This window comes from Erythrolamprus reginae, chromosome 10 (genome assembly GCF_031021105.1).
Source record: "Erythrolamprus reginae isolate rEryReg1 chromosome 10, rEryReg1.hap1, whole genome shotgun sequence".
Classification (NCBI taxonomy): Eukaryota; Metazoa; Chordata; class Lepidosauria; order Squamata; family Dipsadidae; genus Erythrolamprus; species Erythrolamprus reginae.
The window spans coordinates 17,553,395-17,579,291 of NC_091959.1; the positions used below are offsets into that span (position 1 = coordinate 17,553,395).

At 45.4% G+C, this 25,897-nt stretch overlaps 2 protein-coding genes across 4 annotated transcripts in view; one reads left to right on the forward strand and one right to left on the reverse strand.

Moving 5' to 3' along the window:
• Positions 1-20,945, reverse strand: part of AAGAB (alpha and gamma adaptin binding protein) — a 35,166-nt gene extending 14,221 nt beyond the window's left edge. The window contains 3 exon segments of the mRNA XM_070762345.1: positions 5,004-5,100; positions 9,679-9,869; positions 20,832-20,945. Of these exon segments, the coding sequence (XP_070618446.1) occupies positions 5,004-5,100; positions 9,679-9,869; positions 20,832-20,898 (355 nt within the window). The 5' untranslated portion in view covers positions 20,899-20,945.
• A 285-nt stretch (positions 20,946-21,230) lies between these two features.
• Positions 21,231-25,897, forward strand: part of IQCH (IQ motif containing H) — a 127,186-nt gene continuing 122,519 nt past the window's right edge. For 2 of the 3 annotated variants that reach the window (XM_070763356.1, XM_070763358.1), the window contains exon 1: positions 21,237-21,299. In XM_070763356.1, the coding sequence (XP_070619457.1) occupies positions 21,249-21,299 (51 nt within the window). In that variant the 5' untranslated portion in view covers positions 21,237-21,248. Of the gene's footprint in view, positions 21,300-25,897 lie in introns of all 3 variants that reach the window. The other variant, XM_070763357.1, reaches the window with a different exon arrangement.

The window sequence follows — 25,897 nt, forward strand, 5'->3', positions numbered from 1 at the left end:
ATGACCTATAAAGCCCTTCATGACATCGGACCAGAATATCTCCGGGACCGCCTTCTGCCGCACGAAACCCAGAGACCGATTAGGTCCCACAGAGTTGGCCTTCTCCGGGTTCCGTCGACTAAACAATGTCGTCTGGTGGGTCCCAGTGGAAGAGCCTTCTCTGTGGCGGCCCCGACCCTATGGAACCAACTCCCCCCAGATATCAGAGTTGCCCCCACCCTCCTTGCCTTTCGTAAGCTCCTTAAAACCCACCTCTGTCGTCAGGCATGGGGGAATTGAGATATTCCCTTCCCCCTAGGCTTACAAAATTTATGCATGGTATGTTTGTATGTATGATTGGTTTCTTAAATTGGGGTTTTTAAACTACTTTTAATATTATATTTGTTTATATTGTTTTTTACTGTTGTTAGCCCCCCCCCCCGAGTCTACAGAGAGGGGCGGCATGCAAATCTAATAAATAAATAAATAAACAAACAAACAAACAAACAAACAAACAAACAAACAATAATAACAACAATATGACAACGAAACAAATCTAATATTTAAAAAACATTTTAAAAACCCGTCTTTAAAACCATTCAACACAAGCATACCATACATAAAGCTATATAAGCCTGGGGGAGGTATATACAGATTTGAGTTCATGAAGTCTTTCCTGATAAGTTTGGTGCTTAAGACTTTCCACCATTTTTGCAGCCCGTCTTTGGACCTGTTCAATTTTGTCCATCTCTTTTTGTAGGTGAGGTCCCCAGAACTGAACATAGTACAGTGGAACCTCAAGATACGAACTTAATTGGTTCCAGGGGGAGGTTCGTAAGACGAAAGGTTCGTAAGACGAAACATTGTTTCCCATAGGAAACAATGTAAAGTCAATTAATCCGTGCAACAAAAAAAAAACAACGCAAAAAAACGCTGCCGCCCGGCTGTCACCTTTTAAAACAGCCGGGCGGCTTCCCTCTCTCTCTCTCTCTCTCCTTCCTCCCTCCTCCTCTCCTTCCTCCCTCCTCCTCCCCGTGGGCTCGGTTACATCTTCCGCTGCCAGCCAGGCCATGCTGGCGGAAGCGCAACAAAGAGAGGCATTTGCTTTCCTCCCGCACGCAGCCGTCTGACCGTGGGCTCCTTCCTGATCTCGGAGAGCTTCCTGGCTTTCGTCCTTGTTGCATTCGCGAGCTTTCATGCCCAGGAAGCTCTCCGAGATCGGGAAGCCGCCCACGATCAGTCGGCTGCGGGCGGGAGGAAAGCGAATGCCACGGGGCTGGGCTCGGCTCCCCCCCTTACCAGCCCAGCAGGCAGCCGCCGCGGAAGGGTCCATTCTGTTCCCTGCCGGCCATGGAGCCCGGCCCCGTGGGCTCGGTTACATCTTCCGCTGCCAGCCAGGCAGCGCAACGAAGAGAGGCATTCGCTTTCCTCCCGCCGGCCCCTCAATCGGGCCGGCAGGGAACAGAATGGAGCCAGCCCAGAAGCAAGACACGCAGGATCGGGCCGGCGGCAGGCGCAGGGCGAGGCAGCAGGTCTGCATCCTGGGCAGGTGGGCGGGCGGCGGGCGAGGAGGCGCGGCTGAGCGGCGACAGGGGCGGTTCTCCTCACTTCGCCCGGTCCTCTCCTGCCTCCTGCACTGATGTTCCCCGCTGCGTCGGGCACCGCCAGCCCCAAGTTGGATGCACCCCCGCTGGCCCGCTCGGCCGCGGCTCCTCGCCCGCCGCCCGCCCAGGATGCAGACCTGCTGCCTCGCCCCACGCCCGCCGATCCTGCGCCTCCTGCTCCCCCCCTCCCAAGCCAAAAATACAAAGGCGGTCTGCCGCCGCCCGCGGAGCAATGGGAAGCTGAAGCCGCCGGCGGTTTCAGACTCCCTTTGCTCCAGGCTGCTCCGCCCTGCCTGTCATGCGGCGGCAGACCGTCTTTGTGTTTTTCGCTGGGGGGGAGAGCAGGAGGACCTTCCTGACTCCCTCCCCCAGCGCCGGACCTCCTGCTCTCCCTCCCAGACAAAACCCCAAAGTGGCCTCCCGAACCCAGAAAGAAGCCCTGCCGCCGGCTGTCACTTTTTAAAACAGCCAGGGGGCTTCCCAGCAGCCTCCCGAAGCCGAACACCAAACCCGAACATCCGGGTTCGGCTTCGGGAGGCTGCTAGGAAGCCCCCCCGGCTGTTTTAAAAGGTGACCGCCGGGCTGGGAGGCTTCCCAGCAACACCCCGAACCCGGAAGTTCGGCAAAAGTTCGGGGTTCGGGAGGTTGCTGGGAAGCCCCCCAGCCCGGCTGTCACCTTTTAAAACAGCCGGGCGGCTTTCCAGGAGCCTCCCGAAGCCGAACGCGGAAGTTCGGGTTTGGCGTTCAGCTTCGGGAGGCTCCTGGAACCTCCCGAACCCCGAACTTTTGCCGAACTTCCGGGTTCGGGGTTGGAGGGGGTGCTGGGAAGCCCCCCAGCCCGGCGGTCACCTTTTAAAACAGCCGGGCAGCTTCCCAGGAGCCTCCGAACGCCAAACCCGGAAGTTCGGGTTTGGCGTTCGTAACACGAAAAAAGTTCGTAAGAAGAGGCAAATTTTTTCTGAACCCCGGGTTCGTATCACGAGTTGTTTGTAAGACGAGGGGTTCGTATCTTGAGGTACCACTGTACTCCAAATGGGGTCTCACTAGCAGGATTACAATGGCATGATCCTATCCTAATGACAGAGGTGGGTCCCTCCCCATTTGCCTGAACCGGTAGCAACCCACTTGTGACATCACAATGACATCACGGAACCGGTTCTGTCAGTGTAGGTCTGTGGACACCGCCATATGTTTTTTGGATTTTTTTAAAAAAAATGGGAGGGTTTTTTTTCCTTCAGCACATGCGCAGAAACGCATGCGTCGCCATCTTTTTTTAAAATGGATTTTTTGCTATTGCGCATGTGCACCCATAGGTGCAGGAGGAAGCAAACTGGCAGTGAGGTAGGTTAGAACCCACCCCGACTAACAACCGCAATTTGGGACTGCCTAGAAAGCCATAATTATCGGACCAGAATATCTCCGGGACCGCCTTCTGCCGCACGAATCCCAGCGACCAGTTAGGTCCCACAGAGTTGGCCTTCTCCGGATCCCATCGACTAAACAATGTAATTTGGCGGGACCCAGGGGAAAAGCCTTCTCTGTGGCGGCCCCGACCCTCTGGAACCAGATCAGAATTGCCCCCACTCTCCTCGCCTTTCGTAAGCTCCTTAAAACCCACCTCTGTCATCAGGCATGGGGGGATTGAGATATTCCTTTTCCCCTAGGCCTATGCAATTTTATGCATGGTATGTTTGTGTGTATGTTTGGTTTTTAATAAGGGTTTTTAAAATTATTTTAAATATTAGATTTGTCATATGCTGTTTTATTATTGTTGTTAGCCTCTCTGAGTCTACGGAGAAGGGCGGCATACAAATCCAATCAATCAATCAATCAATATATAAATAAATATATAAATATATAAACAAACACACAAACAAACAAACAAACAGTGTGGTCTTAGAAACATAGAAGTCTGACCGCAGAAAAAGACCTCATGGTCCATCTAGTCTGCCCTTATACTATTTTCTGTATTTTATCTTAGGATGGATATATGTTTATCCCAGGCATGTTTAAATTCAGTTACTGTGGATTTATCTACCACGTCTGCTGGAAGTTTCTTCCAAGGATCTACTACGCTTTCAGTAAAATAATATTTTCTCATGTTGCTTCTGATCTTTCCCCCAACTAACTTCAGATTGTGTCCCCTTGTTCTTGTGTTCACTTTCCTATTAAAAACACTTCCCTCCTGAACCTTATTTAACCCTTTAATATTTAAATGTTTCGATCATGTCCCCCCTTTTCCTTCTGTCCTCCAGACTATACAGATTGAGTCTTGTGATGTTTCACATGATGGTGTTTCGCTCAGTGATGGAAATTCCGATCCCAAATCAGGTCCAGACCACTTACATTCTACGGGAAGGCTGAAATCATCCAGACGGCTTCTAACTGGAATTGGCCAATGTTGGTTGAGAGGCTAAGGAGCTGGCCACTGCAGAGAATGCTTATGTCGATCAAATGTTTTCATAATTATTTATCGTTTGGTCAATTTTCTTTCAGATAAATGTGGCTGTTCTTTAAAAACAATAATTTAATCGGGGAACTGTTCCACCGCCTTGGGATGTTGAGGTAGCCCTGGTGCCTGGAGTTGTTTACCCAGGGAGCATTGTAACCCAGGAAGCAGCCTATGGAGTCTATCAGTTCTCCAAAACCAAAGAGGTGGCCAATCACTCAGCTTCAGATTTTGAAAATACAGTGGTACCTACTTACGAACTTAATTCATTCTGTTATCAGGTTCTTAAGTAGAAAAGTTTGTAAGAAGAAGCATTTTTTCCCATAGGGATCAATGTAAAAGCCAATAATGTGTGCGATTGGGGAAACCACAGGGAGGATGGAGGCCCTTTTTCCTCCCAGGAGATCCCTAGAGAGGCCCCACGGAGGCTTCTCCCCGCCCTTTCAAGCCGTTTCCTCCCAGTAGATTCCTAGAGAGGCCCCACGGAGGCTTCTCCCTGCCTTTTCCAGCCCTGTTTCCTCCCAGGAGATCCCTAGAGAGGCCCCACGGAGGCTTCTCCCCGCCCTTTCAAGCCGTTTCCTCCCAGTAGATTCCTAGAGAGGCCCCACGGAGGCTTCTCCCTGCCTTTTCTGGCCCTGTTTCCTCCCAGGAGATTCCAAGAGAGGCCCATGGAGGCTTCTCCCCACCTTTTCCGGCCCTGTTTCCTCCCAGGAGATTCCTACAGAGCCCCCACAGAGGCTTCTCCCTGCCTTTTCCGGTTACAGTTTCGGAGGCCCGGGTTTGTAAGTGGAAAATGGTTCTTGAGAAGAGACAAAAAAGTCTTGAACACATGGTTCTTATCTAGAAAAGTTCATAAGTAGAAGCGTTTGTAGGTAGAGGTACCACTGTATGGCCTTTCCGAGCTGAGCTGCTCTCTCCATCGCTTCAGCCAAGCTTCCCATTTTAACCAGAGTTTGTCCTTGTCGTCTTACCATTTTCAGAGACTCTGTCACAGACCAAGATCATCACTTCTGGTAGCCAGTCTTCTATAAGAGGAAGCCACTGAGAGACGGCATCCAGCCCAGATATCTGTGAAAGGAGATACAAGTAGCTGGCTTCTTCATGTGCAGACTTTATGGAGTATTATAAGCAAAAGCATATCCGGTTCTATAAGGATGCTCATAAGAAAGAAATCTTAGGAAGCAGAAAAGTTGGAAGGGAGATCAGCCACCTTAAAATTTGGGCCAAAAAGTGACCCAAGGAGTGTGTGTGGGTGACAGGGGACTAGAACCTGGTGGGATGGCCACATGGGAAGCTGGTTCAAAGGGGAGGAGTGGGAACTTCACATAAAAGCTGCAAATTTAGACAAGCATCAATTATTAGGACTCTTAAACCCTCTTACCAACCTTACTGCACAGTGCAGAGTTGTTGTCCAGAAGTCTAAACACATTGCACAGTGGAGCAATTGCCATCTACAACAAGATGGTTTATAAACCATCAATACAGGGCAAACCATTACTGTTGGACTTCGAGGAATGTGTAAAAGCACAACCACCTCAAGACAGGAATGAAGTGAGATTTGTCCTTAATTCTAAGCCAAGCTACTAAACTAGCTTTTTTCCATGGAAGACAAGAGAGTTGGACCCAAAAGCGGCTTGTTCTGAGGTCCTGACACAATTGTTTTCCACTACTCGCGGACGGTCAAGAAGTTAGAGGAGCCCAAGAGGGCATAAAACCAGGGGATTCTCGACATCTCTTCTCTTTTCTATTCTTTTTCAACATTTTTGAGGACCTCAGACCATGTGGTCCTGCTGTCCTCCATTAAACCATCTTTCCAAGCAACCATGCTTCCAGTGTGTCTTTTTCCCCACCTGGAACCAAACCCAGAAGGATATCCCTTACAACAATTTACACCATTAAGACCCACACACACACACAAACACACACACACACACCGGGTGCTCCATCGCTGGAGGTCTTCATGAAAAGATTGGACTGGCATTTGTCCGGATGGAATGAGGTTTCCTACCTTGGGCAGAGGGGTGACCAGAAGGGCCCCAAAATCCTTTCTAGCCGTACGATTTTATGATTCTACAGAAGTCAAATCAAATGCCCATCATACATATATAATTTTTAGGCATTGTTTACATTTAGATGCTTTTATATGGAGCAAGAACAGCATCAAAGCCACCATAACAGAATGCATCTTTAATCTAAGCTAGTAGATTTCACAGTTTTATATATTCGATAGAAATTACCCCACCCTTCATTCAGGAGGTCTGTGCTTCTCCTATCTTCTTCTCTGCAACAAGGTTACGGGGAAGGTTGGATTAGGAAAGAGTCTGACCCAAAGGGAGCCAAGGAATGTCTGTGGCAGAGAGTGGACTAGTATTTGGGCCTCTCTGCTCCGAATCCAAGTCCTGAACCACCAACCACCCTCCCTCTTAATACCCTGGAGACCAAAGTTAACTAGTGAAAGCTCTACAATCGGTAACATCTTACAAATCTCAATACATTCTCAGAAAGTTCAGAAGAATAATGTGTGCCAATGCATACCTTTTCACCAAAACCAGAATTTCTCAACCTTAGTAACTTATAGATATCTGGACTTCCAGATACCTTCCAGAATTTCCCACCAAACAAACAGTTGAAACCACTCTCCAAAGGAAGGAACTGATCAGGAAGCAGAGAGGGCTTTATAATTGTAATATAGTGATACCTCGTCTTACTAACTTAATTCATTCCGTGACCAGGTTCGTAAGATGAAAAGTTCGTAAGACGAAACAATATTCCCCTTAGGAATCAATGTAAAAGCAAATCATGCCTGCAACCCCATCCCAAAATCACCCCTTTTGCCTTACGCCACTGGGAATCCCCGCCTCTGGATTTCCGTTGCCAGCCAAAGCGCAGGGATTTCCCTGAGGCTCCCCTCGCTGGGAAACCCCACCTCCGGAAGCAGCGAAACCCCACCTCCAAAAGCAGCACTGGCAAAAATGAAGGGATTCCCTTGATTTTTGCTGGCGCTGCTTTGAATCCCAGCGAGGGGAGCCTCAGGGGAATCCCCGCGCTTCGGCTGACAACGGAAGTCTGGAGGCGAGGCATCCCAACGGCAGCGACTCGGATTCGTAAGGTGAAAATAGTTCGTAAGAAGGGGCAAAAAATCTTAAGCACCGGGTTCGTATCACGAAAAGTTCGTAAGACTGTTCATTACTGTACATTCATCCCTTCAACCAATTTTACAGGTTACAGTTGGCAGAACACCTCCTAGAGCAGTGATGCCGAACCTTTTTTCCTCGGGTACCAAAAGAGCATGTGCACATGCTATCGCGCATGCATGAGTGCCCACACCTATAATTCAATGCCTGGGGAGGGCAAAAACAGCTTCCCCTGTTCCCTGGAGGCCCCCTGGAGGCAAGAAACGGCCTGTTTCCCAACTTCTGGTGGGCCCAGAAGGCTCATGTTTTGCCCTCCCCAAAGACTTCCCTGGAGCTGGGGGAAGGTAAAAATATCCTCCCCCCTCCCTCCGGAGGCTCTCTGGAAACCAAAAACGCATATTAAAAAAGTGTTTAAATAATATATGAACAAATTTTATAACATTTGAATTTATTAAATTAAATAAGTGATATACTGAAGTTTTAAGGATAGATATATATTAAGAAACCTAACGGATAAGTTCTTTTTTGGCTTTTTTTTTTCTTCTTTTTTTTTAAAGTGAGTTAATTGATTTTAAATATCTTATCATATTGTTAAATTAAATATAATGAAGTAGATTTTAAATTAAATAAAAGATCCATTGAAGTTTTAAGGATAGTTTGATATTACGAAATTTAATGACAAGGTTCTTTTTCTTGTTTTTTTATTAGAGTAAGTAATTGATCTTAAATATTTTAATATATGGTTAAATTAGACACAATGAAGTAGATTTAAAACAAAATGAAATTACAAAACCAGAATGTTATATTGATATTTTAATTGATTATAACTGTAATATCAAAATGGAATTTTGATGTGGAATGTTGTCAATTATTTTTCTGTATGGATTTGATTATAGTTAGATTTTTTTTTTCTGTATTAGCTAGACTTCTATGGCTAGTGGAGCAAATGTAGCTCCTTTAAATATTGAATGTTGTTCGTGTTGTCTGTCTAAAGAAAAATTCAATTAAATTTTTTTTTTTAAAAAAAAGGAAACCAAAACACCCTCCCAGAGTCCCTGTGTGAGCCAAAAATCAGCTGGCCAGCACACAAATGCACATTGGAGCTGAGCTAGGGCAGCGGCTTGCATGTTAGCAGATACAGCTCTGCGTGCCACCTGTGGCACCCGTGCCATAGGTTCGCCATCACTGCCCTAGAGCAGTGTTTTTCAACCAGTGTGCCACGGCACACGTGTGCCGCGAGACATGGTCAGGTGTGCCACGAAGCTCAGCTTCCGAGATCGGAAGCTGAGCTTCATTCTTCCCACCTCCTTTGGGGCCCTGCGGGAGAGCGCTGGCAGCAGCAGCATCAGACAGTAGCCAGGGCGGCGGCTGCGAGCGGGAGCCGGCAACGCAGTACCCTTTTCCAGTGCTGCGCAAGGAGCCGGGTGTTGGAGTTTGGGATGAGGAGCGACGAAAGTGCAGAGGCCGGCGCCGTGGCCGCCCCCACCCGCCCCTGGCTTCTCGCCACTGATGCTCGCCCGATCTGCCCCTTTCTCCAGCTCCTCCCGCAGCGGTGGCTGCAACAGCGGCGAGTGCTCAGAGAAAACCTTCTCACAGCGGAGGTCGGTGAAGATTCTTTGGAACGTCGGGTGTGTGTGCGTGCGCGTGCCCCATCCCCCAGCCAGCCCACCCGGAACATTTAAAATAAGAAAAAGCTTTGCCGGCCTCCACAGAGAAGAAAGGAAGAGAGCGAACAAGAGAGAGAAAGAAAGGAAGAGAGAGAAAGAGAGAGAGACAGAATGAGAGAGAAAGAAAAAGAAAGACAGACAGCAAGAGGGGGAAGGAGGGAGAGAGAAAGAGCAAAAGAGAGAGGAAGGAAGAGAGAAAGAGATAGCAAGAGAGACAGAATGAGAGAAAAAGAGAAAGAAAGAGAGAGACAGCAAGAGGGGGGAAGGACGGAGAGAGAAAGAGCAAAAGAGAGAGGAAAGGAGAAAGAGAGCAAAGAGAGGAAGGAAGAGAGAAAGAATGAGAGAGAGAAAGAGACAGCAAGAGGGGGGAAGGAGGGAGAGAGAAAGAGCAAAAGAGGAAGGAAGGAAGGAAGGAAGGAAGAGAGAAAGAAAGAGATAGCAAGAGAGACAGAATGAGAGAGAGAGAGAGAGAAAGAAAGAAACAGCAAGAGGGGGGAAGGAGGGAGAGAGAAAGAGAGCAAAAGAGAGAGGAAGGAAGGAAGGAAGGGATGGAGAGAGAGAAAGAGGAAGGGAGAGAAAGAGGGAGGGAGAGAGAAATAGAGTGAAAGGGAGGAAGAGAGAGTTTTTTGTCCAAACTCCCCCCCCCCCCCCCGGTTCTATGTTCCCCAGGATTTTGAAAATGTGAATAATGTGCCGCGGCTCAAAAAAGGTTGGGAAACACTGCCCTAGAGTTTCTGAACCAGAATGTCCACCGAGGGGGTGGTGGTGTTGGATTGGATGACCTCCAAGATCCCTTCCAATTCTGCTATGCTTCTCTACATCCCAAACTGCAGGGCAACACTCACCGAGGTGCTGTCGAAGTAGATCAGGAAAGCCTGAACGGACTCTGCAATTTCCGCCGTCACCTGAAACACATTTGCCACCACACAGAGATGGATGGCAGCGGAATAATATTTATTGTCTATCGTCCAGGGGTAAAACCGAGCTCTGCTCTCTGGCCCAAAATGCTCAGGAAGCTCTTCTTCTCCGGTGATACCTGCAAGAGACAACAAAGACCTATTGAGCGAATGATAAATTGAATGTTTTTTTAAGTTTTTAGGATCTTTTTAAGCCTTTTAATTGTCGACCCACCTATACCGCCAGGCATGGGGGAAGTGAGACACCTTCCACAGGCTTTTATACTTTATGTTTGGTATGTGTTGTGGTTAGCTCTGGCCCTGCTCCTGCCCCAAGGACTGTGGATGTGGGGGAGACATCCACAGGCTGCAGGCCTGTTTTGTCCCCTCCCCCGGTGGAATCTGCTGATGAAGGCTCCTCTGACCAAGAAGACATGAGTGACAGGGAGGAGGAGAGTGGGGGCAGACAGCTCAGAAGGAGATCAATTATCTAGCTCCTCCTTGGATTCAGAACAAGAGTTAATGATACAGCCACGCATGTGGAGAGCGATGCATAGGCAACAACTGAGAGATTATTATCAAAGAAAATGAGGCCACCTGTGATTGGGTGGGGCTGTGGTAATTAGTGAGGCTGCTATAAATAGCAGCCTGTGGGTTTGGTCATTGAGGAGGATTATCTGATCGCTGTGTTTCATGCCTGCTTTGCTGCGTTTGACCTTTTGTGTGCTGATTTTTCCCCGCTTTGAAACTAAACCAGAGCAAAGTGTGTTTCACTTTGTGAAAGAAGGACTGTGAATTGCCTCACAGCTGCAAGCTAAGTATCACAGAACTGATAGGGGACTTGTACCAATTTCTAGTTTGTTTGGAGACCAGCACTCTTTGCTATACCAAAAGAGGGCTTAGTTTAAGTGAACTTTCATTATAAAGAACATTGTTTTGAATTTTCAAACGTGTGTGTGTCTGAAATTTGTACCTGTGAATTTTCAGCAGTCTACCAGAGAGCCCAACAGAACAGGTATGTATGTGTTGTTTGGTTTTAAATGATAGGGTTTTATATGTCTTTTTCTCTTTTAATATTAGATTTGTTCCACTGTAACATTGTTTTATTATTGTTGTGAGCTTCCCCGAGTCTTCAGAGAGGGGCGGCATAAAAATCTAATAAATTATTATTATTATTATTATTATTGTTATTATTATTGTTGTTGTTATTATTATTATTATTAATTGGATCAAATTGTTTTACTATGTGTAGTCTACGTTTGTTGTGAGCTGCCTGAGTCCATGGAGAGGGGCAGCATACAAATCCAATTAATAAATTAATTAATTAAGAGACCTAAATAACCGGACAAGGAAGTGACCTGGCCAAGAAAGGAAAAGGAGATTCACATCTGAGTGAAAAATCCCCTGCGCTGCTTTTTTTAGATTGATCCTTTAAATGCTTTGAGTTGGGCAGAATTGTTGTAGATCTCCACCGCAATCCACAATACGCTGTTCCTGAGAACTAACTTTCATCTTTATTATCAATATATTTTGGGAATAAAAACTATTTATTTATCTATCTATCTATCTATCTATCTATCTATCTATTTAATTTATTTATTCATTCATTCAATTTTTATGCCGCCCTTCTCCTTAGACTCAGGGCGGCTTACAACATGTTAGCAATAGCACTTTTTAACAGAGAATCAGCCTATTGCCCCCACAATCCGGGTCCTCACTTTACCCATCTCGGAATGATGGAAGGCTGAGTCAACCTTGAGCCGGTGATGAGATTTGAACCGCTGACCTGCAGATCTACAGTCAGCTTCAGTGACCTGCAGTACAGCACTCTACCTGCTGTGCCACCCCGGCTCTATACTGACAATCTGCCTTCCGTTGAGGACCTGTATACTGCACAGTCAAAAAGAGGGCCATGAAAACAGTTACTGCCCCCTCGCATCCTGGATATAAATTATTTCAACTCCTACCCTCAAACCACTGCTAGAGCACTGCACACCAAGAGAACTAGAGACAAGAACCGTTTATTATTATTATTATTATTATTATTATTATTATTATTATTATTATTATTATTATTATTAATTATGTCAATACAACTCAGCAAACGAGATCACTATGCTAGATTTCGTATTTCATCACCAGTCAGGCGCTTCCCAAGCACCTAGGACTGCGTGATGTAGCGGCGAATTATGTGTGCGGATCCCAGTAAAACTGCTTTTTGCAATTGACAGATGGAGATTTTGTCAATTCCGATGGTTTTCAAATGTCCGCTGAGATCCTTTGGCACTGCGCCCAGCGTGCCAAGTACCACTGGGACCACTTTCACGGGCTTATGCCAGAGTCGTTGCAGCTCGATTTTTAGATCTTCGTATTTCACTAATTTCTCTAGCTGCTTCTCCTCAATTCTGCTGTCTCCTGGGATTGCAATGTCGATGATCCATACTTTCTTTTTCTCCACAATCAGGATGTCTGGTGTGTTATGCTTCAGAATTCGGTCAGTCTGAAGTCCCACAGTAGTTTTGCTTGCTCATTTTCGACCACTTTTTCGGGCTTATGATCCCACCAGTTCTTTGCCACTGGTAAATGGTAGTTCCGGCACAAGTTCCAGTGGATCATTTGTGCCACAGCATCATGTCTATGCTTGTAGTCAGTCTGTGCGATCTTTTTGCAGCAGCTGAGTATGTGATTGATTGTTTCATCTGTTTCTTTACAGAGTCTGCACTTTGGATCGTCTGTTGATTTTTCAATTCTGGCTTTGACAACATTTGTTCTAAGGGCCTGTACTTGTGCCGCCAGTATTAGTCCTTCTGTCTCCTTTTTGAGTGTTCTGCTTGTAAGCCATGATCAGGTCTTTTCTTTATCCACTTTGCCTTCAATCTTCTCCAAGAACTGTCCATGCAATTCTTTGTTCCGCCAACTGTCCATACGACATTGAGTTACAGTTTTTCTGTACTGGTCCTTAGTTTGCTTCACCTTGAGCAGCTTCCTATTGTTTACCTCCATCTTTGCTCTCCTTCCCATAGTCAGCTAATGCATGCTTCTCTTAATAATAATAATAATAATAATAATAATAATAATAATAATAATAATAATAATAATAATTTAAAAAAATTAAAAATGAAGAACAGTTGCAGGAACTGGGCATGGCTCATCTGCCAGAATTGGTATAGGGTCTCCAGCTTGGGTGGGGGGCTGGACTAGATGACCTACAAGGTCCCTTCCAACTCTGTTATTGTGTTATGTTGAGACTTTGAAAAGAGTGCAAAGAAGAGCACAGAGAACTAAAATATATACAGTGATCCCCCGTTTATTGCGTCCCCAACCATTGCGAACAGGGTACTTCGCTATTTTTCAACCCGGAAGTCAAAATACCATCTACGCATGCGTGCTCGTGGGCACGCATGCGTAGATGGCAACCGGGAGATCAGCTGCTGGGCGGCTTCCCTGAGTCTTCCCCCTCTTGCTGGCGTCAGCGAGGAGTTTCCCCACCGCCCACGCAAACTCCTCGCTGCCGCCCGCCCTTCGCCCGCCCATGCCGTTCATTCTCGGCGCTTTCGAGCTGAGTCCGGGAGCGAATTCGCTCCCGGACTCAGCTCGAAAGCGCCGAGAACGAACGGCAAGGAACGGCTTGTCCACGCCGTTCATTCTCGCCGCTTTCGAGCTGAATCCGGGAGCAAATTCGCTCCCGGATTCAGCTCGAAAGCGGCGAGAATGAACGGCGTGGAAAAGCCGTTCCTTGCCGTTCGTTCTCGGCGCTTTCGAGCTGAGTCCGGGAGTGAATTCGCTCCCGGATTCAGCTCGAAAGCGGCGAGAATGAACGGCGTGGAAAAGCCGTTCCTTGCCGTTTGTTCTCGGCGCTTTCGAGCTGAGTCCGGGAGCGAATTTGCTCCCGGACTCAGCTCGAAAGCGCCGAGAGCCAGCGCCCCCCGGACCCCCAACCCGGGTTTGGGGGGCTGCTAGGAAGCCCTCCATGCCGGCGGCAAACAGCCGCGCCGCCCCCAATCTTCGGCTCCTCGCTAGCGCTGTGGGAGTAAAAACACCATCTGCACATGCGCAGATGGTGTTTTTACTTCCGCAGCGCTACTTCGCGAAAACCCGCTCGTTGCGGGGGGTCCTGGAACGGAACCCTCGCAACGAGCGGGGGATCACTGTACTGCTCAAAAAGTTTTGCTTGCTATTATTATTATTATTATTATTATTATTATTATTATTATTATTATTATTAGACTTGTACGCCGCCCCTCTCCAAAAACTTGGGTGAAAAGAAAGGAGGAGAGAAACGGAGATCATGAGACAATCGTAAGTCTGCAGAAAGCTAAGACGAGGAAATATGACAAAGAAGCCTATCTAGTGCTTGTCTTCACTATGACTACAGTGGGAAACGAGGAAAGACCAGCATGTTTACTGTGTCTAAAAATGTTGGCAGTGGACAGCATGAAGCCAAATAAATTAAGGTGCCACTTAAACATATTACACCCGAATCACGCTGATAAGCCACTTGAGTTTTTTCAGTGAAAATGTGCCAAGTATTGCAAACAATCATCCTGGCGGGGAGTTGGGGGAGACACAAAATGTTTACTTCTTCCTGGGGGATGGGGGGGTGCATAACAGAAAATAATTGAGAACCAATGCTCTAGAATGACCACCTTTTTCTATCTGGCTGCAGAGGACGTATTTTCAGGCTCTCAAGCTGGCCTTCCAGTCTCCCAACAGTCCTTCCCCAAACCAGCCGTAGTGACAAAAATAGCAGATACAGTGATACCTCGTCTTACAAACGCCTCGTCATACAAACTTTTCGAGATAGAAACCCGGGGTTTAAGATTTTTTTGCCTCTTCTTACAAACTATTTTCACCTTACAAACCCACCGCCACCGCTGGGATGCCTCGCCTCCAGACTTCCGTTGCCAGCGAAGCACCCATTTTTTCACTGCTGGGATTCCTCTGAGGCTCCCCTCCATGGGAAACACCACCTCCGGACTTCCGTGTTTCTGTCATGCTGCAGGGGAATCCCAGCAGGGAAATCCCAGCAGTGCAAAAACGGGTGCTTTGCTGGCAACGGGAGTCCAGAGGTGGGGTTTCCCAATGAAGGGAGCAGCATTGCAAAAACACCAAAGTCCTCAAAACCCCACCTCTGGACCACTGTGTTTTTGTGATGCTGCGATCAGGGGAATCCCAGCAGCGCAAAACCGGGCGCTTCGGCTGGCAAAAGGGGTGAATTTTGGGCTTGCACGCATTAATCGCTTTTCCATTGATTCCTATGGGAAACATTGTTTCGTCTTACAAACTTTTCACCTTAAGAACCTCATCCCGGAACCAATTAAGTTTGTAAGACAAGATATCACTGTATATGGAAACTGTCATGTCGTGGGAGAGCTGTCCACTTTAATTTGTGATATTTCCAACCTTCGGGAGGGCCTGCGGTTTTCCCATGCAAAAAGTTTTGAGAAGGAGAGAGAGAGAAAAAAGACACAACTGACGTACAGTAATCCCTCGCTACTTCGCGGTTCATTTTTCGCGGATTCACTACTTCAGGGGTTTTCAAAGGGGGCTTAAATCCATTAAATCCATTGAAAAATTTAAAAATTCATTAAATTCTTCTACAGTACTACTGTGCTCTATTAAAGAAACTGGTAAGATATCACAGGTAGTTCCAGCTGAGAAACATTATAGAATGACTGTTTAATGCAAAGGGTGGGTTTTAAAAGTCCAAATACTCGGAAAATACATTAAAAAATATCTTTCCTCTACTTCATGGAAATTCGTTTTTCACGGGTGGTCTTGGAAGGCATCCCCCATGAAAAACGAGGGACCACTGTATTTGGCAATCGGCAAAAAGTTTTGAGAAGGAGAGAGAGAGAAAAACAAAACAAAACACAACTGACGTATTTGGCAATCGGCAATCTTTCCGCAGGCCTCCCGAGTTAACTTTTAAAGCCTTGTGTTTTCATAAAACACACGCCAGTTCTCCGACATACCCACTCCCAGCAACGAAACAGCTGGACCCATATCTGCATCCCCCCCCCCCATGATCCGAGGCAGAGGAACACCACTGGGACACACAGATGTATGGAATGGAAAAGGTAACAGCTGCTTCAGCCCGACACGTTTCCTTAGAGGCAAACTGAGTTAGAAGGTGAATCTCCAGTCAGACAGTTCTGGTGCTACTTCTGAGTTGGGCAAGTTAACTACGGGACCGTCTTCTGCCTCATGCCACTCCAGCGACCAGTTAGGTCCCACAGAGTCGGCCGTCTCCAGGTCCCATCGGCCAAACAATGTCATCTGGTGGGGCCTAGGGGAAGAGCCTTCACTGTGGCGGCCCCGGCCCTCTGGAACAAACTCCCTCCCTCCGGAGATACGTACGGCCCCCTGCCTCCTGGTCTTTCGTAAAGCTCTGAAGATTTACCTCTGCCGGCAGGCATGGGGCCGTGAGAGACGAGACTGTCTCCAACTGATGTCATGAATGATTGAATTGAATGAAAGGGAATGACCGCCTATGGGTTTTTTTAATGATTTTATTAATAATATTTCTATTTTAAACAATAGATTTCTTCATACATATTGTTTTCATTATGTTGCACGCCGCCCTGAGTGGCTTCGCTATATCTGCTCCCTGCCTACGCAAGGTATTGGGCGCCAATCCCCTGTCCTGCCCCGATTGTAGAAATTGTAGGAGCTGGACCACAGAGAATTTCTGGGGACCCAAGGACTCCGCTCTGCAGAAGGTGCAATAGGTCGGTATATTAGACGCACCTAGATTTTAGAGGAGGAAAACAAGGGAAAAAGTATTCTGAACCAAGTGGTGTAGTATTATATTGTTTAATAAAATACCAGTGTATCAGAATACTTTTTACAACCATGTACACTTTTTACAAACTTTAAACTTGACAGCTTCAAGACTAGTGGACTTCAACTCCCAGAATTTCTCCATCAGTCATGCTATTTTAGGAATGGGAGTTGAAGTCCACAAGCCTTAATCTTGCCAGGTTTGATGACCCTTGATCTCCTAACCCCTACCTCAGGGGTCTTTGAAGGAATTCTGGGAGTTGAAGTCCAGTTGTCTTGAAGCTGTCAAAGGTCCTCCCCCACACCATTGGAGGCTCTCCAGAGGCCTAAAATACCCTCCCAGAGTCTCCGCATGAGCCAAAAATCAGCTGGCCAGCACGCACATATGTTCTGGAGCTAGGGCAATGGCTCCACATGCCACCTGTCCCATGCATGCCATAGGTTCGCCATCATGGTCTTAGGCCAGTCTTGGAAACCTTTTTTTTCCCCTTCGGTGCCAAAAGAGCATGCAAGTGCACTATCGTGCATGCGCGAGTGCACACACTGATAATTCAATGCCCAGGGAGGGTGAAAACAGCTTTTCCTACCCCCGGAGGCCCTCTGGAGGCTAGAAATGGCCTGTTTCCCAACTACTGGTGGGCCCAGTAGCCTCGTGTTTTGCCCTCCCCAGGCTCCAAAGATTTCCCTGGAGCCAGAGGAGGGTAAAAATGCCTTCCCCCGTCCCCTCAGAGGTTCTCTGGAAGCCAAAAATCAGCTGGCCAGCACACATATTCACGTTGGATCTGAGCAATGGCTCGCCTGTCGGCAGATATGGTTCCATATGCCACCTGTGACACCCGTGCCATAGGTTTGCCATCACTGTCCTAAGCTAAAGCAGGAGGGCAGAAGGAAGGCTCCCCCCAGAAGTCAAATCCTGGCTCTCCCCAACTTAATCTTGGTCTTGATTTCAAATTCATAATATTAAAAATGTTCCTTCTCACATCCTTCTAACTATTGGACTACTAGAGTTTTAAAATTCTTTGCTGCCAAATCCTTCTGGCCTAAGCTTCCAGCATTGCTAACTCGCTTCCCAAGTATCTTTAATCATTTTTAAAAGACCTTTTTAAGGCGATTCCAGTTTCATGGCTCCACGGCCATCGGTCTGCCAACAAAAGTCTTGGTGTGCCTGGAGAGCCACCTGGTGGAATGAACTACAAATCTTTCTGCCTTAGTACAAAGCAATGTGCCACAGATGCAAAAAAAGTACAATGCAGTTTTGGGTTGCATCAATAGGGAGTATTAATGTCAAAGCTGTGGAAAGTGCTAGTTCTGCTCTACACTAAACTGATCAGACCACGTCCAAACACGAGGCCTAATTCTGGTCAGCACAGTGCAAGAAGATGCTAAGAAACTGGAAAGAGTAGTAAAGGGCTGTGGTGCACCTGTGTGTCGTGCGCGATTTCGCTACCTGCCCAGATGCAGTAGCAGAATTGCCCTGGACTCCACTACTACTACTCAGAGCCATGGAGAATGCACACATCAAAGTTGCACTTTAATAGCCCACCTCTGGTCATATGAAGAACAGTTAAAAGGACTTGGGTATGTTCCACCATTAGAGTAACAGTCTTCCCTATAATGATGGGTGGTTGTGAGAACTGGACACTAAGAATGGCTGATCCAAGAAGAATGGAGGCCTTTGAATTGTGGTACTGGGGTAAATTACTCCATGTACCATGGACAGCCAGAGTAATTAACAGAGACCAAAGGGAAATAAGGGAAATAAGATACAAGAATAATGCATTTAAAGCCAAAAAAAAAAAATTGAAGATGTAACCATCCAAAAGATTAATCACTGTCTACTACTTTTTCTAAAAATATAAACAACATCTCAGTTTGAATTCAACAATAATCTCTAGATCAGTGTTTCCCAACCTTGGCAACTTGAAGATATTTGGACTTCAACTCCCAGAATTCCCCAGCCATTGTGGAAAAATGGCAACCATGATAGTTATCTTCAACTATCCAAAAGGCTGCTATGTTTAAAATGACAACTGCCAATTGACACTTTAATAGAGCAGGATTAGAAATAGGTGAGAACTGAAAGTTGAAAAGAAATACAGTACATTTCAACTGAACGTCAAAAGAAATTTCAATAGCAAAAGCTATCCAACAATGGACTGTTGCTCTTTGACAGTCATTTGTTCAGCAAATTTATTTGTAATCAATAAAAATAAGGAATTTTATTTTAATCCTTATTTTTTAAAGGAGGAGGAAGGAAACAGGAAACTTGCACTGACCCCTCCTAGGGGATTCAAAAGGCAAAATTTATCAAACGTATATACCTCCCACCTAAGTGAGGCATTGAAAACGTTCCAAGATCATCTAGCTTTCTTATTTTTTTTTTAAAAAACCTAGCAACTTTTTAAGGAAGATCAGCAGGAAGCAGAAGCTAACCCAGCATGCATTTCCCATAAAGGCCAACGTACTAGTAGCTCAGCCCTCCTTCCTGGTCTCAAAAAGGAGGTTCCTCTTCTACCCATTCTTTTCTCTTCCTTTGGGTGGGAGGGTGAAAGAAAGAATCCATTTCTGGCTAAAAAGACCCCCCCCCAAAAGCAAATGCATAAAAGAGGAATCATGCTCAACCCCCCCCCCCCAGTAATCTGTCTTAACCCCCCCCCCCCAGTAATCTGGAGGAGCAAGACTTTTAGAATATTTATTTATTTATTTATTTATTTATTTAGTTAGTTAGTTAGTTAGTTAGTTAGTTAGTTAGTTAGTTAGTTAGTTATTTGTTTTATTTATTCATTTATTAGATTTGTATGCCGCCCCTCTCCGTAGACTCGGGGCAGCTCACAACATATAATAAAACAATTCACAACAAATCTAATAAATTTTAAAAAAGTTAAAAACCCATGATTAAACCAGACATACACACAGACATACCATACATAAATTGTATAGGCCCAGGGGAGGGAGGGAATGCCTCAATTCCCCCATGCCTGAGGGCAGAGGTGAGTTTTAAAGAGTTTACAAAAGGCAAGGAGAGTAGGGGCAGTTCTAATCTCCGGGGGGGGGGGGGGAGCTGGTTCCAGAGAGTCAGGGTGGCCACAGAGAAAGCTCTTCCCCTGGGACCCGCCAATAATTTTAATATCACTTTAAATACACTAATCAGCATACAATTATAATGAATTTTTTGTTACATAATACTAAAACACACAATCTGTTAATATTAATTTATCCCTCCTTTAATATACCGTTTGCGTATCTAATAACTATTATTATGGTTGTTGTTGGTATTTTACTGAAAGAGTAGTAGATGCTTGGAACAAACTTCCAGCAGATGTGGTTGGTAAATCCACAGTCACTGAATTTAAACATGCCTGGGATAAATAAACCTATAAAGCCCTACATGGCATCGGACCAGAATACCTTCGGGATCGCCTTCTGCCGCAGGAATCCCAGCGCCCGATTAGGTCCCATAGAGTTGGCCTTCTCTGGCTCCCGTTGACTAAACAATGCCATCTGGCGGGACCCAGGGGAAGATTCCCCTGATATTAGGACTGCCCCTACCCTCCTTGCCTTTCGAAAGCTCCTGAACACCCACCTATGTTGCCAGGCATCGGGAAGTTAATATACCTTCAGCTACTATGGTTTTATGTATGGTTTGTTAGATTGTGTGATTGTTTTCTTTTTTATAATAAGGGGTATTGTTTTTTAACATTAGATTTGTACATGTTGCATCATTGTTGTGAGCCGCTCCGAGTCCTCGGAGAGGGGCGGCATACAAATCTAATAAATTTATTATTATTATTATTATTATTATTATTATTATTATTATTATTATAAACATATACCCATCCGAAGATAAAATAAAGGAAATAGTATAAGGGCAGACTAGATGCACCATGAGGTCTTCTTCTGCCGTCAATCTTCTATGTTATAAACACACGTGTGCGATGCACATACACTGTCAGCTCAAGGCGGGGGGGGGGGGCATATTTAATATTCCGGCCAATCTGTGCCGCAACGACCACCCTGCAGGGCGGGTAGGGGAAGAGGCACTCCCCAGTCTCCCAGCCAGCTTCCAGACCGGAGGGAGGCCCAGAAGTCTCCCTTCTCCTGTCTTCTCGGCCAGCCCCTTCCCCACGTGGGCTCTCTTTTGCCGCTCATTCAAGCTAGTCGAGGCCTGATAAGGGCTACATTGGGCGCCCTCTGCACATGCTCAGGGATTCTTTGCTTCTCGGGGTTTAGAGGAGAACGTCTATCGCCACGGGCGGGGGCAGAGCCGGGAGAGGGCCACCAGGAAGCGGGGAGCCCGGCCGGGGCTCGAGCCGACTCACGTTTCACCAGCTCTTCCCCGGGGAAGCCCGCAGCGCAGCTGGTGACCAAGGTGCACGGGACCGCCATCGCGCACGCCAGCGGTCTTGAAGTGCCCGGCGCTTCCCTTTCCTGTGCAGGCCCCGCCCTTTCCGGCCTGTACCATTTTAAACAGCGGCGGAGGGGGGAAGCTAATAAAGTCGGTGAACGACTGCAGATTAAGAGACCCGTAAATCCCCGAAGAACTGGGGTACGAAGCAGAGATAACCTCCGCGTCTCTTTTCTTTCTCGAACACAAGACGGATCTGGGATCAGTCGGCGTGGCTAAGGCCGTTCTTTCTTCACCCCACCCCCTCACAAGAGCCCGTGGTCCGGGCCCGAGCCGTGCGTCTCGTTGCTAGGAGGCGACGTCACGTGGTGCCGCAGGGGAAGGCCGCGCCATGGCGGGGGTGGCCGGGCCGGGGGTAGAGCTGGGCAGGGTCTTGCTGCAGGTGGGTCCGCCCGGCTCTTCGGACCCCCTGGCACCACTGCCCGACCTGATGTGCTTCAGAGCCCCGAAAGGGGGGAAGAAGGGCGGCCAGGCTAAGCCACAGCTTGGCTAACCATGGTCTGTTGCATAAACCACGATGGGCGGGGCTTTACTTCCCCGAAACCCAACCTGGGCTCGCGCCTCTGCCTGGTCAATTGACCTTGGCTGTGTTGGCAAAGCATCCTGGGTCGGCGACTCTCTCGGCCCCTTTTGCAGAGCCCAGCTTTTTAAAAAAAAATATTAATGGTGGTTTGAATCCTGGGCAAAAGCTCCCCTGAGCTAAATTCGGGCTAATTTATTTTTTTTTTATTTATATTTTATTTATTCTTTGTCCAATATACAATACATATGGAAGAGAATAGGCATTGAGTAATATATATAACGATAGAAAGTAAAAAGAAGAGTAGATGAGAGGGAGAGAGTATATATGATATAAGAGATAAGGAGAGTATATGTATGATATATGAGTTAAGGAAAGACAATTGGACAGGGGACGATAGGCACATCAGTGCACTTATATACGCCCCTTAATTGAGGCCAGTCTTTGTGGATGAAACATTACCTTAATCTGGTTGGTTAGGTTTTGGCTTGGTGTTAATTTAGTAAATCGGGACATCATTTTTGTGGCTGCACAAACACAATTGTTGTGTGGATAGGTAAACGGCACCTGAAAGCGAGAGTCAGGCCATTCTTTCTCCCTGGGATCTTTTCCCTCTAACGTTTAACATATTAACAGAGTTGGAAGGGATCTTGCAGGTCACCTAGTCCAACCCCCTGCCCAAGCAAGGACAATCTACATCTGCCCCTACCTAGGATCAAACTCACAACCTGGATTGTGAGGCAAGAGCTCCACCTCTAGCCAAAACTGCTCAGCTCTTTGACTGAATAAATTTCCTGTAGTCTATTATTATTATTATTATTATTATTATTATTATTATTATTTAATTAAATTTGTATGCCACCCCTCTCCGTAGACTCGGACTCTAGCCTGGATTCTGTAGGCGAATATAAACGATAGGACCTTTATATGAAAGTTTTAGAAGAAAAATGCAGTAAAAATGGAATTGATGCTCAGTTGCTTTACGGCATTCTCCTAGCTCTCCACCTTTCAATTGCACTTTTACATGGCCGTTGTCTGCCTTGACCACCCACAGCTCTAATCCTATGTGTATCTCATGTAGATTTAACAAATGTTTTCCTCTCCCATTTTAATATAATTGACAGATCCCTCAGAAATTACTGTTTTCTCTTTTTTAAGGTCTAGCCTTAGCCTTCTGGTGGAGAAAAAGCAGATTTAGTAGACATCTTCCAAAATAATTGAGTGCCATCTGTCTTTCGGACTACCCTGGAAAAATGATGCCCTGAAGAGATGCAGCTTAGAGCTTATTAAAGATATAAATGGAAAATTCAATGTACTAGTCTCCAATAGAACTATCTTTGATTTCAGGAATATTCCTTTGACAGATTTAGAATAAATATGTCCGTGTGTGTGTGTATGGATGGATGGATGCATACATACATACATTTATGTGGAATCGGCAAGGAAAGTAAAGCTATTTTTTAAATCAGCTTGTATTAAAAACCACATGACTGACATTCAGAATTTTTCATACTTGCTGTGGAAGATCCTACCTGTCTTGACAAATAAATTATTTTCTGACAATAGAAACCAATGCATTTATATCACAACTGCACAACTTAGCAATTAGAAACAACTACGGTGCCTAGTGGGAAATGAATCTACTTTCTGATAAATGTCATAGGACCCATGTTCCCTTAGTTCCAGAGACTCTTCTCAGTTTTAGATGCACTAAGATTGTGCATCTTTTCCAAAAGGATGCTGTTTCAAAGCATCATAACTACTAGAACTACTTTATTCTGAAGAGAATGAAGTGGACAAGCAGGGTACCAGCCACTCAATTCTATCTTCGTCTTAACATTAATTGGCTCCATTTTATATTTTTCTCAACCATAAGGAAATGTGGCCTCTGTCCCACTAGTTCCAGATATATATCTGAGTATTGCATTGGCAGTTCTGTGTTAGCAAAAATTTCAGAAGAGAAGGATTTAGGGGTAGTGATTTCTGACAGTCTCAAAATAGGTGAGCAGTGTGGTCGGGCAGTAGGAAAAGCAAGTAGGATGCTTGGCTGCATAGCTAGAGGTATAACAAGCAGGAAGAGGGAGATTGTGATCCCGCTATATAGAGCGTTGGTGAGACCACATTTGGAATACTGTGTTCAGTTCTGAAGACCTCACCTACAAAAAGATATTGACAAAATTAAACGGGTCCAAAGACAGGCTACAAGAATGGTGGAAGGTCTTAAGCATAAAACGTATCAGGAAAGAATTCATGAACTCCATCTGTATAGTCTGGAGGACAGAAGGAAAAGGGGGGACATGATCGAAACATTTAAATATGTTAAAGGGTTAAATAAGGTTCAGGAGGAAAGTGTTTTTAATAGGAAAGTGAACTCAAGAACAAGGGGACACAATCTGAAGTTAGTTGGGGGAAAGATCAAAAGCAACGTGAGAAAATATTATTTTACTGAAAGAGTAGTAGATCCTTGGAACAAACTTCCAGCAGACGTGGTTGATAAATCCACAGTAACTGAATTTAAACATGCCTGGGATAAACATATACCCATTGTAAGATAAAATACAGGAAATAGTATAAGGGCAGACTAGATGGACCATGAGGTCTTTTTCTGTCGTCAGTCTTCTATTTTTCTATGTTTCTATATGTCACATTGGCACCTGAACTCTTTTCTAAGAAAGTTATTTTCTCCCAATAATTTGTTTTATTCACAAAATTAAAATAGAAACTCCAAGAAAGAAAAAACAAAGCTAAACAAGGCATTATATATGTGTGTGCACGCATGCACGCGCACACACACACACACATAGCTTATGGATTCTAGGTATTCCTTAGGTGTGAATGCTGGCTGGGTAACTTTGGGACAGTTTATTTTAGCCCTGCCAGAATACCCTGATTTCAGTTTTGACTAGATAATATCCTTAGCTATGAGGATTCTGTGGACTTAACAGAAATTTGATCTTAGCAAGATACACTGCTCAAAAAAACAAAGGGAACACTTAAACAACACAATATAACTCTAAGTAAATCAAACTTCTGTGAAATAAAACTGTCCACTTAGGAAGCAACACTGATCGACAATCAATTTCACATGCTGTTGTGCACATTCAGCTTTGTACAGAACAAAGTATTCAATGTGAATATTTCATTCATTCAAATCCAGGATGTGTTATTTGAATATTTCCTTTATTTTTTTTTTGAGCAATATATTTGATAGAAAGTTAAAGCAGAGCTCCATGGGGGTTTTTACGACCAGGATTTGATATTCTAACTGGCCTTCTGCAGCCACTTTTGGGGATTGGCAGCATTTATGGCCCTTTTGGTGTCTTGGCTGCATTTTATGATGATTTTGCTGGAAATTCAATTTTTCTACAAAATCTAACCCATGGGTCACTTAACACCCTATTCAATTAATGACCACACAATCACTTAGCACCATTGACTGAACTGCCACAAAACGGGGCTAAAGTCAGGATACAGCCATGATGGGCATTCTCTGTTGCCGTTGTAACTCGAGGACTCCCTGTGCATCTAGCTATCTGCTATTGTTCGCTTCCTTCAGGCAGGGGAATAGTTAAGTCAGGAATGCTGAGCAAGCAATAAATCATTTGACTCTGTTTTTACTGCATCCCAAATTATTCCATGATTGAAGTTGTAAAAGACAGGTCAGAGGAAGAAATCTATTTGTGTAATTGCTTAATCTAAAATGTCTTTACATGGCTGAAAGAAAAAACAGCACTTTCTGTCTGAGAAAATAAAGCAGGGAGAGGAAATCAGAAGAAATTCTTTGCAAATGAATTTGGTTGGTTGCTCCTAAGAAACTATGAGGGTACCTGACAGCGTAGAATAGAAATGTTAAGATATTTTAATAGTTAAAAATATACAGAAGCAAGAGTATTAACTTAATTGGCACTTATTCCCAGGTGAAGTACTGTATATGTTGGAATGTAGCTGTATAGTAGAATTGGTCATATCCAAGTCTCATTGAGCGTTATACCTATTATTGGAACTGAAACCTAAATCAATAACATCGGTATTTGTTTGTATAGCACACTAATCCATCAAACGCAGTTAAGAAATTGAATATCATGCTAAGCCAAAGAACGTGGCTTAAAGGGGTAGCCTTGTTTACATTACACACTGCAACACAACGGGACTGTTGGATGTTGGTTCAGCCTTGTCAACAATGGCTGAATATGTTAACCTGGCCATGCACACCTTCAGAGAGGGCCAGCAGGTAAATGCTGACCAGTGTGATGATGCAATCACACTTACACACTTTCCTCCAACATCCTGATGCAAGACTCATGATAACATGAGTCCTTCGGGATTGGGCAGCATAGAAGTCGAATAAATAAGTAAACATTTGTGTGATGACATCATCGTATGTATGTGGACATCCCTGAACCCAGCCTGGTGGTGGTGGGTTTTTTCCTTCCGAGTGATATTATTATTATTATTATTAT